Source organism: Loxodonta africana, chromosome 2, assembly GCF_030014295.1.
Source record: "Loxodonta africana isolate mLoxAfr1 chromosome 2, mLoxAfr1.hap2, whole genome shotgun sequence".
NCBI lineage: Eukaryota > Metazoa > Chordata > Mammalia > Proboscidea > Elephantidae > Loxodonta > Loxodonta africana.
In genome coordinates, this window is record NC_087343.1 from 214,933,784 (window position 1) to 214,944,740 (window position 10,957).

General features: G+C 43.9%; 1 protein-coding gene across 4 annotated transcripts in view; it reads left to right on the forward strand.

The window, feature by feature from the left end:
- DOP1B (DOP1 leucine zipper like protein B) overlaps nucleotides 1-10,957 on the forward strand; it is a 155,950-nt gene that overhangs the window by 73,549 nt on the left and 71,444 nt on the right. For 3 of the 4 annotated variants that reach the window (XM_064279441.1, XM_064279440.1, XM_023559085.2), the window contains 4 exons: nucleotides 5,104-5,224; nucleotides 7,556-7,675; nucleotides 8,829-8,940; nucleotides 9,747-9,938. In XM_064279441.1, coding sequence (XP_064135511.1) covers nucleotides 5,104-5,224; nucleotides 7,556-7,675; nucleotides 8,829-8,940; nucleotides 9,747-9,938 — 545 coding nt within the window. The remainder of the gene's footprint in view (nucleotides 1-5,103; nucleotides 5,225-7,555; nucleotides 7,676-8,828; nucleotides 8,941-9,746; nucleotides 9,939-10,957) is intronic. The other variant, XM_064279443.1, reaches the window with a different exon arrangement.

A 10,957-nucleotide genomic window follows, 5' to 3' on the forward strand; every position in this document is an offset into this window, starting at 1 on the left:
GAGCTGGGTTGAAACTTGATGTGTTTGACTCCAGAGCCTAATAATCTCTTGTCATCATGGCACTCAGACAGATCACACACCACAGATGCTTACTCCTGTAGCAAAGATGAGCCTTTTTAAAAAATTTTTATTGTTGTAAAAATATGTAGAGTACTGTGAGAGCCGGAACTCAATGGGACTGCCTTGTTTTTCCAGGTTTCACAAGTTTTCTCCTTTTGATAGGGTACAGTCGTACCACTTTTCTATCACCACTTATTAGTGGAGAATGTTTGCCTTTTCCTCCTCTGACAGGTTTCTGCCTTACACAGGTTCTGGCTTTGGCAGGTTTTACTGTATAGCAAAACATTTCAACAGTTTTTACATGTATAATTCCATGACATTGATTGCATTCATCAAGTTGTACAACCAGCTATTATCCTTTTCCAAATTATTCCACCACCATGAACAGAAACTCAGTGCCCCTGAGCAATGACTCCCCCTTTCTCTCTCCCTCCCACCCCTCGGTAACTACCACTAAGCTTTGATCTCTCTACATTTGCCTATTTCATATAAGTGGGATTGTGTAATACTTGCCCTTGTGTGTCTGACTGCTCTTACTCAGCATCATGTTTTCAGGATTCATCCAGGTCGTAGCATGTATCAGGGCTTCATTCCTCTTGATGGCTGGGTAGTACTCTGTTGTCTGGACAGACCACGTTTTGTTTATCCAGTCACCTGTTGGTGGACACTTAGGTTGTTTCTACTTTTTTGCTGTTGTGAATAGTGCTGCAGTGAACATTGGTGTTAAGAAAGATGAACTTTTATTCCACAACATGTATAGGTCTAGCTTATCTTAACCAAGGTCCAAGAATTAAGCATTTATTCTTCCAAGCTACGCATTTAAGAGTATCAAATACCTTTAAAAAAAAAAGTTTTTTTTTTTAAAGGTATTTTGCGTCGTGTAGGCTTTCCATCTCCCCCACTCTCCCTCCTGCCTCAGTCAATCAGCCGTGGCTCACATAGCTTTTTCTCTTGGTGTGGAGTCACTAGCTCAGAGGGGCCATGGTTTAGTCTAAAAGGGAGACCAGTTAGTTACACAGACGTATTGGGAGCTCGCTGTGTGACTTGGGGAAGTATTCAAAAAGGAAAGTAAGACTCAGCACTTCGGAGATGTATGTTTTGTGTCAACACCACGGGGCTGTGAGAAAAACAGGTGGAATGTTGCTGCTAGCGTTGGCTCAGGTGGGAGTTTCCAGGAGGGCTGAGGGGCCAGCTTCTGCCCAGTCGTTTTGTTGTTGTTAGCTGCCCTCAGGTCAACCCCTGACTCGTGGCACCCCCATGCACAACAGAACAAAACACTGCTTGGTCCTGTGCCGCCCCGTGATCAGTTGTGGATCAGACTGTTGTCTTCCTAGTCCGTCTTAGTCTGGAGGCTCCACTGAAACCTGCTGAGCATTAGAGCAACACACAAACCTCTGACAGGTGGTGGCTCTGTTACCAGGTGGAAACCCCAGGTTCTTGCTCGCCATGACTTGTATTGGCCAATGAACGCAAGACCAAGGTGAGAGAACAGGAAAGACACCTTATTTCATTGTACAAGGAAGGGAGTCACTCAGAGCTGCTGCTGCCAAGACTGCTGGCCAAGGGCAGGGAGGCAAGTTACTTTTAAAAGGGTTTACAAGTAGGGAGTTCATACAAGTTACATTAGCAACATTCTTAATCCTACTACCCAGGCAGGTGCAATGGGGTTTCCATATAACCAAGCAAAATCAAGATTCAGATGCAAAGCTGGGGGCGGGGCAGGCGGAAGCTCAGCAAAGGAAACAGGGTTTTTCAATACAACACTGTGGGAGGGGAGGAAGCCAGGCAAAGAAAACATGATTTTTAATATAGCACCGTGGGGGAGCGCTGCCTCAGCTGCAGGTGAGGTGCGTTGGCTGGGCATCTACCCTGGGTCTCGCACATAAAAGGCGAGAGTTCTTCCACTGCCTCTTCACTCTATCTCATAATTTAGTTGTCTGAGAGAAGATATACTGTATTTTTACGCAAATAACACACTTTCTCTACATTTTTGCCAACTGTGCAGCCCCCTCCCGATGCCATTTTCGTAAGCATGATGTTCCCCAAGTTATATATGTGAGTTATATATGTGAACGTGTTATTTACATGGGTGCGTTATTTGTGAAAAAAAGGAGTAGATTATAAGGAGCACTGAGTTAGAAGGCACAGACGGTCACTTGGTCTTGTCCACTCTTTTGCTGCAGGGGTTTTGCCACTTACTCATTTTCTTCCTGTATCAGGTGACAGAGCTGCTTTTATTTGTAAAAAAGCTTTTGTCCATCTTATGCTGTAGATAAAATACACATGGAGCTTATCATCAAAATAGTTTTCTCTGAGACACAACTTTTGTTTTTGTGAAAAAGAAGTATAAAAGATGAATCTGCTGACCACTCTGTGGCCAGTTGACAGAGGTTCTGTTTGTTCTGTGTGCACTGGGCAAGACAGCACTCCCTCTGCTGACTCTTGCTTGCTCTTTGTGAGGCAAAAATGGCCTGCTGACTCCTACCTGCCTGGTGGGCTGTGATGCTTCTCCAAAATGAAGCTGGTCCAGTTCTTTTGTGCCTCTTAGCGACCTTCTCAGGATTAGGGCTATTTCTTTTGTCCTGTTCTGACTCTTGGTTAAGAGAATGGGTAATAGGGAAGTTACCCTACTGAAGGGCATTTGTACTGAGTAATGTCCCTGGCCAAGCTGTTTTTGCACATGTAAAACACCTATTGGACTCCCTGGGTGGTGCAAACAGTTAAGCACTTGGCTGCTAACCCAAAGGATGTAGTTTTGAGTCCATCCAGAGGCTCCTCGGAAGAAAGTCTTGGAAATCTACTTCCAAAAAACCAACCGTTGAAAACTCCATAGAGCACAGTTCAACTGCAAAACACACAGGGTCACCATGAGTTGGAGTCAGCTCGACAGCAACTGGGTTAAAACATTTGGCACCCTGCCCTGAATGGCTCAGAGAATGGCCTGCCTGGGTGTCAGACCAGCTTGAGCACGTGACTTAACTTCTCTGGGCCTGGTCACCTTATCTGTAAACAGGCAGCAATAGTACCTGTTCATATAGCTGTCGTGAGGATTAAATCAGTTAATATCTGTAAAAGTGTTTAGAACGGTGTGAGGCACATAACGAATGTCTTAGTTATCTAGTGGAAACCCTGGTGGCATAGTAGTTAACAGCTACAGCTGCTAACCAAAAGGTTAGTTCAAAACCACCACGTGCTCGTTGGAAATCCTATGGGACAGTTCTCCTCTGTCCTATGGGGTCACCATGAGTCAAAATCAACTCCAAGCAATGGGTTTTGTTTTTGTTTTTGTTTTGGGTTTTTTTAGTTATCTAGTGCTGCTGTAACAAAAATACCACAAATGGGTGGCTTTAACAAACAGAAATTTATTTTCTCACAGTTCTGGAGGCTAGAAGCCTGCATTCAGGGCATTGGCTGTAAGGGAATGCTCTCTCTGTCGGCCCTGGGGGAATATCCTCGTCTCTTTCAGCTCCTTTAGCCCTGGTGCTCCTCCATCACTTGACAATCTTCCTGTGGCATCTAACATACCCCAAGGTGTGCTCTCTTCTGTCTCTGATCTCTTTCTGTCTCAGAAATTATTAGGTTTAAGACACACCCTACGCTGGTATGGCCTTATTAACATAACAAAGAAAGCCTTATTCCCAAATGGGATTACCACAACTATAGATGTTGGTGGAGAGTATTGAATATACCATAGACTGCCAGAAGAACAAATATGTCTTGAAAGAAGCACAGCCAGAATGCTCCTTAGAAGCAAGAATGGCGAGACTTCGTCTTATGTACTTTGAACATGTTATCAGGAGGGACCAGTCCCTGGAGAAGGACATCATGCTTGGTAGAGTAGAGGGTCAGTGAAAAAGAGGAAGGCCCTCAACGAGATGTATTGACACAGTGGCTGCAACTGTGGGCTCGAGCATAACGATTGTGAGAATGGTGCAGGACCTGGCAGTGTTTCGTTCTGTTGTACGTGGGGTCGCTATGAGTTGGAACTGACTCAATGGCACCTAATAGCAACGTAGCGGTTAGGGTTCCAGCACATGTTTTGGGGAACACAGTTTAATCCATAACAGTGAGATCTACAAAATTATTGGCTATTATCATCAATGTTATTCCCTCAGCTAAAGTTGTCTTTGCCACAACTAAAGTTCTTACGGTTCTGCACATTTTAGCCTATACAGATCCTTGGAAACTCTATGGGGCAGTTCTACACTGTCCTCTAGGGTCACTGTGAGTCAGAATCGACTCGACGGTAGTGGATTAGATTGTCTATATAGAGAGATGGAAACGCTGGTGGCGTAGTGGTGAAGTGCTATGGCTGCTAACCAAAAGGTCAGCAGTTCGAATCTGCCAGGCGCTCCTTAGAAACTCTACGGGGCAGTTCTCCTCTGTCCTATAGGGTTGCTATGAGTTGGAATCAACTTGACGGCAGTGGGTAGTTTTTATATAGACAGATAATATATATATTTTATATGTATGCCATTTATTGATTTTAAAATAGAGTCATTGTGTCTTAGAGTAAAACTCTCAAAGACTGTTAAAGTGAAACAAAGATTTATTGAAAGCGTAAGAAACACTCGAACGGGGAGATGTTAGCCCACACAGAGTAGAGACCACTGACTCCAAGGGTTGGCTGCTTCACAAGGATAGTTATAGGTGGAATCAGGAACCTCCCAGCAAGATTCTGATTGGTTGGCCCTCCCTGGACTTCCCCAGACCTACCTGGGCATAGCCACATTCCGGTAGATTGTTTTCTCGGACCTTCTCTGGGCTTGCCGAAACTTCTCTGAGCACAGCCTGTGCTTTCCCTGGCCTGCCCAGGTGTAGCCACACTGTCTGCTGGTTCTACCCAGCCAGAGGCCCAAGTCGGTATGCGCATGAATGGGAAGAAGTCACAGTTACTTTCTCAGGAGTGCAGAGGCAGAAGCTTGCAACAAAATGGAGTGGGCCCTGCTCCTAGGCCAGCCCCCTGGGTACGCCAGGCACCAGTGTTCCGAAGCCCTTACTCGATTGTTAGTCTTTCTTTGACTGTTTTCTTTTTCATTGCAGGGCCGCAGGTGGTTGGGAATTTATTTCTGGAAGTGATCAGGGCCTTTTATTCGTACTGCAGAGATGCTCTTGGTTCTGATCTTCAGCTGAGCTACACTCAGAGTGGAAACTCGCTGATAAGGTATGGGTTTGGCCCCCACCTTCACACCAACGGTCTTCCTCCTCCCTCCCTAATGCCACGGTTATTTTTTTTCTATTGCTTACTATAAACTGTGAGGTGCTAGAGATAGTGGAGACGCAGCAGGTCAGACGCCATGCTGTCAGGGTTCTCTCTAGCTAACCTGTTCACAGCACCAGCTGCAAAACCAGTCCAGGGAAGCCAGTCCAAAAACCTTGGCTTCCCTTCCCTGGTCAGTCCAGACCCCAGCTACTCCAGGCACCCCCTCTCTCACCTCCATTCACCAGGGCTAGGTCTGCGGGGACCAGCCCCTTCTGTTTTTTAGGTCTAATAGTCGCTTGAAATGGCTCACTGCAGGGAAAGGGCTATCTTTTTTCTTTTTCTTTCAAGAAAATTTTATTTTGGTAAAATACATGTAACAAAGTTGCTATTGTAACCATTTTGAAGTGCACAATTCAGTGACATTGGTTACATTTACCTGCTGTGCTATCATCACCGCTACTTAACTAATTTTTTTTTTCTTTTTTTGGTAAAAACATACACAGCCAAACATACACCACTTCAACAATTTCTTCTATATGTACAATTCAGTGACATTGGTTACTTTCTCCAAGTTATGCCACCTTTCTGGACAATCTTCCAAACTATTTCACCATCATTAACACAAATTCACTGCCCCCACTAAGCTTCTTATCTGTCCTTTCAAATTGCTGTCGTCAGTTTGAACATGTATAGAAAATTCTTTAAAAGGGTATGATGCTTAATGCAGACATTCCTTTCTAATTAGGCTAAACAATTATTTGATAGTTTTGGTTCAAGATTTAAAGATTTCATTAGAGTAATATTTTGGGGAGGTGTTATTTGGCCTCAGGGGTTCCAGAAAGTCTGAAATCCATGAAAATTTGAAATTCTGTTCCTCCCCCCTCTCCCCCTCAAAGGGCTGTCTTTAATCTAGAGGAAAAAAGGTACAAATACATAGGGCAAGGGCCAGGAGGGATCCAGACCCAGAGCTTCTCTGTCCGCAGGGCTCTCCTTCCCTCTCTCCAGCCGGGAAGCTCTGCTGAGCCTCCATCTCCCAAGGCCTTTATTGGCCTTACCACATGGCTGTGATAGATGACATCATGCGTCCTGAGGCTTAGCCAGCATCAGCCTGCATCAGCCCCCAGGTGCTTCCTCTTGGTTTGGACAGTCCCAGCATGTTGGCCTCAGACATGGTCCTGTTCCCAGGACCCAGGACCAAAGGCCACATTGTTCACTGCAGAGGGGTTCACACCTCATAGACGCTTGTTAAAATAATCTGCACTAATAAATTAATCAGCCCTATGTGGCAGCTCTACTCTGTCCTATAGGGCCGCTATGAGTTGGAATCGACCAGATGGCACACAACAACAAGTTAATCAACATGAATTGCTCTTCCCTCTTGAGTACTGTAAAGAGTTCTAAAAGAAGTTTTATCTAGTTTCTGCCCCAGCCTGAGATGTATAAACAGTATTTATTGACCAACTATGAATATTGTCTAGCCAAAGCAACTGGATCGAGTATACCCTAAGGATGGGTTACAGGGAGAAGGGAAGAGGGAAAGACGGGAGAGGGTTAGTTCAGAAAGTGGAGGCAGGAGTGAGTCTCCAGGAGCATAGTCAAAGGGGAGAAAGGGGAAAACCAAGAAAACGGTATCTCAAGGACCCTGGGGGTAGAGTTGGGGAGTGAAGACAGCAGGCACATGGGCTTAAAGCATGTAGATGTCTATAAATCTTGTGTTTCATTTTGTTGATGTTTTTAAGATAATACAGCCTGCTGCATGTACTATGTTATTTCACCAGTTGTTGTTGTTGTGTGCCACGGCATCAGTTCCGAGTCAGCGAGCATACAGCACAGAGTAGAATTGCCCCGTAGGGCTTCGTAGGCTGTAATCTTTAGGGGATCAGATCTCTAGGTCTTTTCTCCTGTAGAGCTGCTGGTGAGTTCGAACTGTTAGCCTTTCAGTTAGCAGCCAAGTGCTTTAACCATGATGCTACCAGGGCTCCTATTTTACCAATCGAGAATCTAATTACCTACTCTTGGAATGAAACTTGTTTTCTAAACCAGATTCTTTTTATAATAACTTGTAAGCTTACTTCTAAGAGAATACATTAATATAAATACTGTTTATATTGTTTAGGATGGCATTATGCAAGCTCTTTCCTATGTAAGAACAGTAATATCTTTATCAGGGTTTGTTGACCTCTCTAGAAATAAGTTGTAAATGATAAAATGGATTACAGTTTTTCAGATACAGTCTTCTCATAATACAGGCTTTTTCACAGATTTATTTATTTCTATCCCCTTCTTTTACAGTTCAATAAAAGAAAATAAAAATGCCTCCGAGATTGTTAAGACAGTGAATTTGCTGATCACTTCCCTCAGCACAGACTTTCTCTGGGATTATATGATGAGGTGTTTTGAGGATTGCTTTAGGTAAGTATGCAGCTCAGTATTGTGGAACATTTGGGAAGGAATATTTAGGAAGGATGAGAGGGTTTAAAGTCAATGTCTTAGTCTCTTAGTGCTGCTATAACAGAAATACTGTGTATGTAGGTGGCTTTAGAGACAAATTCATTTTCTCAAAGTTTAAAACAACCAAACCAGTTGCCATCAAGTCAATTTCAATTTATAGTGACCCCACGTGTGCAGGGTAGAACTGTACTCCATAGGGTTTTCAAAGCTGTGACCTTTTGGGAACAGATCACCAGGCCTTTCTTCTGAGGCACCTGTTGTGGGTTTGAATTGCCAGCCTTTTGGTTGGCAGTTCACATCTACCCAAAGGCACTTCAGAAGAGAGGATTGGCAATTTACTTCTGAAAATCAGCCATTAAAAACCCTGTGGAGCACAGTTCTACCCTGATACACATGGGGTCACCACGAGTTGGAATCGACTTGATGGCAACAGGTTTGGTTTTATTTTTTTTAACTTACAGTGAAGAAAATTAACCCAGGTTGAGTTGTATCATGTTAGTGAGATGAATCCAAAGTTACTCCATACTCTGAGAACCAATATGTACTCTTTAACCTACCTATTTATCTAATTGCCTACTTATTTAAAAAGAAATGTTGATTTTCCCCATAAGATAAGCAAGCTAACAATAGAATTGATCAGTGGAGTTACAAGTCTCTGTGGAAGCTGAAGAATTCCAACCACCCAAGTGTCAATGGACTCTGGGTGTCACCGGGGGAGGAGTTGCCTTGGGTTGCCCCTTCCCCCCGGGTTGCACAGCTGTGGGGCCTGGTGCGTTCGGCAGTCCAGGATGGTTGGCTTGGAACAGAGCTTTGGTTTGAGGCTCTGGCTGCTGGTCAGATCGACCGGGCGTGGAATCCCACATGGCCATGCGACCACCCTCATCTGAATTCATGAAGTTCAAGTCAGAGGGGACCCTTTCTGGAGATGAGCAGTTCCAAGGGACTATTAACACTTCTTCTCTGTTAACATAATTTTAGTCACCAAAGCTTTGTTACTGGAACTCCAGTTTCATTATTTTTGAAATATGTTACATAACAAAGTTATAACAAATGAACTTAAAACAAAAATTGTTGGAGAAAGTAGTCATCTGTTTTTCTCCCCTGTGTCCCCTAGGCCAGCGAAGACAGAGAAGCAGAGTCACTCTGGAGGGAAAAGCATGAGCACACCACCCACCGTCTCTGAGCTCTGTACCCTCCTCGTGTTCCTGCTGGACGTTATTCCTTTGGTGAGGCAGCTGTGCCATGAAGAGCCAGCCTGGTGCTTGTTATGATTGTATCTTTATTAATGGTGTAGGCCTCTTTTATAAACTTCAGTTTACCGAAAAGTTGTTGCTAGTTATCGTGGAGTCAGTTCCAACTCACGGCAACCCCATGTGTTACAGAGTAGAGCCCTGCTCCGTAGGGTTTTCCTGGCTGTAATCTTAAGCAGATCGCCCAGCCTTTCTTCCTTGGCACTGGGTGGGTTCGAACCATTCACCTTTAGGTTAGCAGTTGAGCGCAAACCGTTTGTCCCACCTGTACAACGCTATTTTAATGTTTGTATCAGCATTTTTTTTTTTCCATGGGAGATGTCACTGGGTGTAATCTACTTTTATATCTTTTCTATCTTACTTAAAAGGCCCTACAGCTTTTCAGCTAGTTGTAAGTGGACTGAACTGAAGTTAACCCAGATGATGAACTGGGTGTCAGTTACCTAGGAGAGAGGGTAAATATATTTCCTGGCCAAAATTGTGTAGTTAGCTAATTTTTCCTAAGGAAACTAATTCTCTTAAGATAGAGATACATGTGGAAACTTTATTATTTTCAATTAGCAGAGGGTAAAAGCCACTTGAAAGGAGGGGAAGAATGTCCATGGGTTTCTTTGGATTAAAAGGAAACATGATTATGTTTTCCTGTTTGGAAATTAGCATGAAACTTGCTTCTGGTCTAAAAAATTGAGTCTTCTAAGATACCACTTTGAGGTGCATTTTTTCTTTTTTCCTGATTATAATCTGAAAGCCTTGTTACCTAAACCCATGTTTTTGTCTTGTAGGAGCTGTACTCTGAGGTGCAAACCCAGTATCTCCCGCAGGTGCTCAGCTGCATGTTGCAACCCCTGTCTGAGAACCTGGAGTCTCTGAGCTTACCCGAGCTCACACAGGCCTTAAAAACCTGCTTTAAAGTGCTCAGCAGAGTCCAGATGCCTCCCTCCTACCTGGACGCAGAGCCAGCCAGCGAGAGCGGGGTACGTGCGCTGAGCTGAGGTGGTTTTCTGCATGAAGAAAAGCGTACACTTTCCTAGGAGTCAAAAGTAATTACAGCAGCTAGGATAGGGATAAAGATTAGAAGATACACAGTAATATCTAAAATATTCTTCCGAAGCCCTCAAATGTTGTAAAAGATTTTAACGTCAAAGTTAGCCCCCTTCTCTTCGCCAGCTCCCTCCCAGAGGTCATAACAACAGTTAGTGGTTAGATACATCTAGCTGCCGGACCCTTTTACGTGTGTGCCTGTATGCATGTCATTTTGGTTATTTAACATCTAATTGAATATGACATTTCAGAAAAGGCAAAACTGTAGAGACTGTGAAGTGCCCAGTGGCCGCCAGGGTTCAGGAGGAGGGGAGAGGGATGAGTAGGTGGAGCACAGGGCATTTTCAGGGCAGTGAAGCTATTCTCCATGGCACTGTAGTGGTGGACCGACGACATTATGCATTTGTCAAAACCCATACAACTGCACAACACAAAGAGTTGTTGTTGTAAACGATGGGCTTTACTTAGTAATGATGTATCAGTACTGGTTCATCGGTTGTAACAAGTTACCACAGGAATCCAAGATGTTAATAATGCGGAGACAACATGGTGGGGGGGGCATGTGGGAACTTGCTATGCTTCCTGTGAGTTTTTTCTATAAACCTAAAACTATAAAAAACAAAGTCTATTTCAAAAACTAAAGATTTAAAATATATGTATATACACTAAACAAACCCATTGCCACCAAGTCGATTCTGACTCGTAGTGACCCTATAGGACAGAGTTGAACAGCCCTATATATAAGGTTTCCAAGGCTGAAATCTTTATGGAAGCAGAATGCCACATCTTTCTCCCTCAGAGCAGCTGGTGGGCTCGAGCCACCAACCTTTCACTTAGCAGCCAAATGCTTTAACCACTGTGCCTCCAGAGCTCCTATATGTGTGTGTGTGTGTACACGTACATACATACATGTATATAAATTGAAATTATCCACTATTATCTGACTTGCATG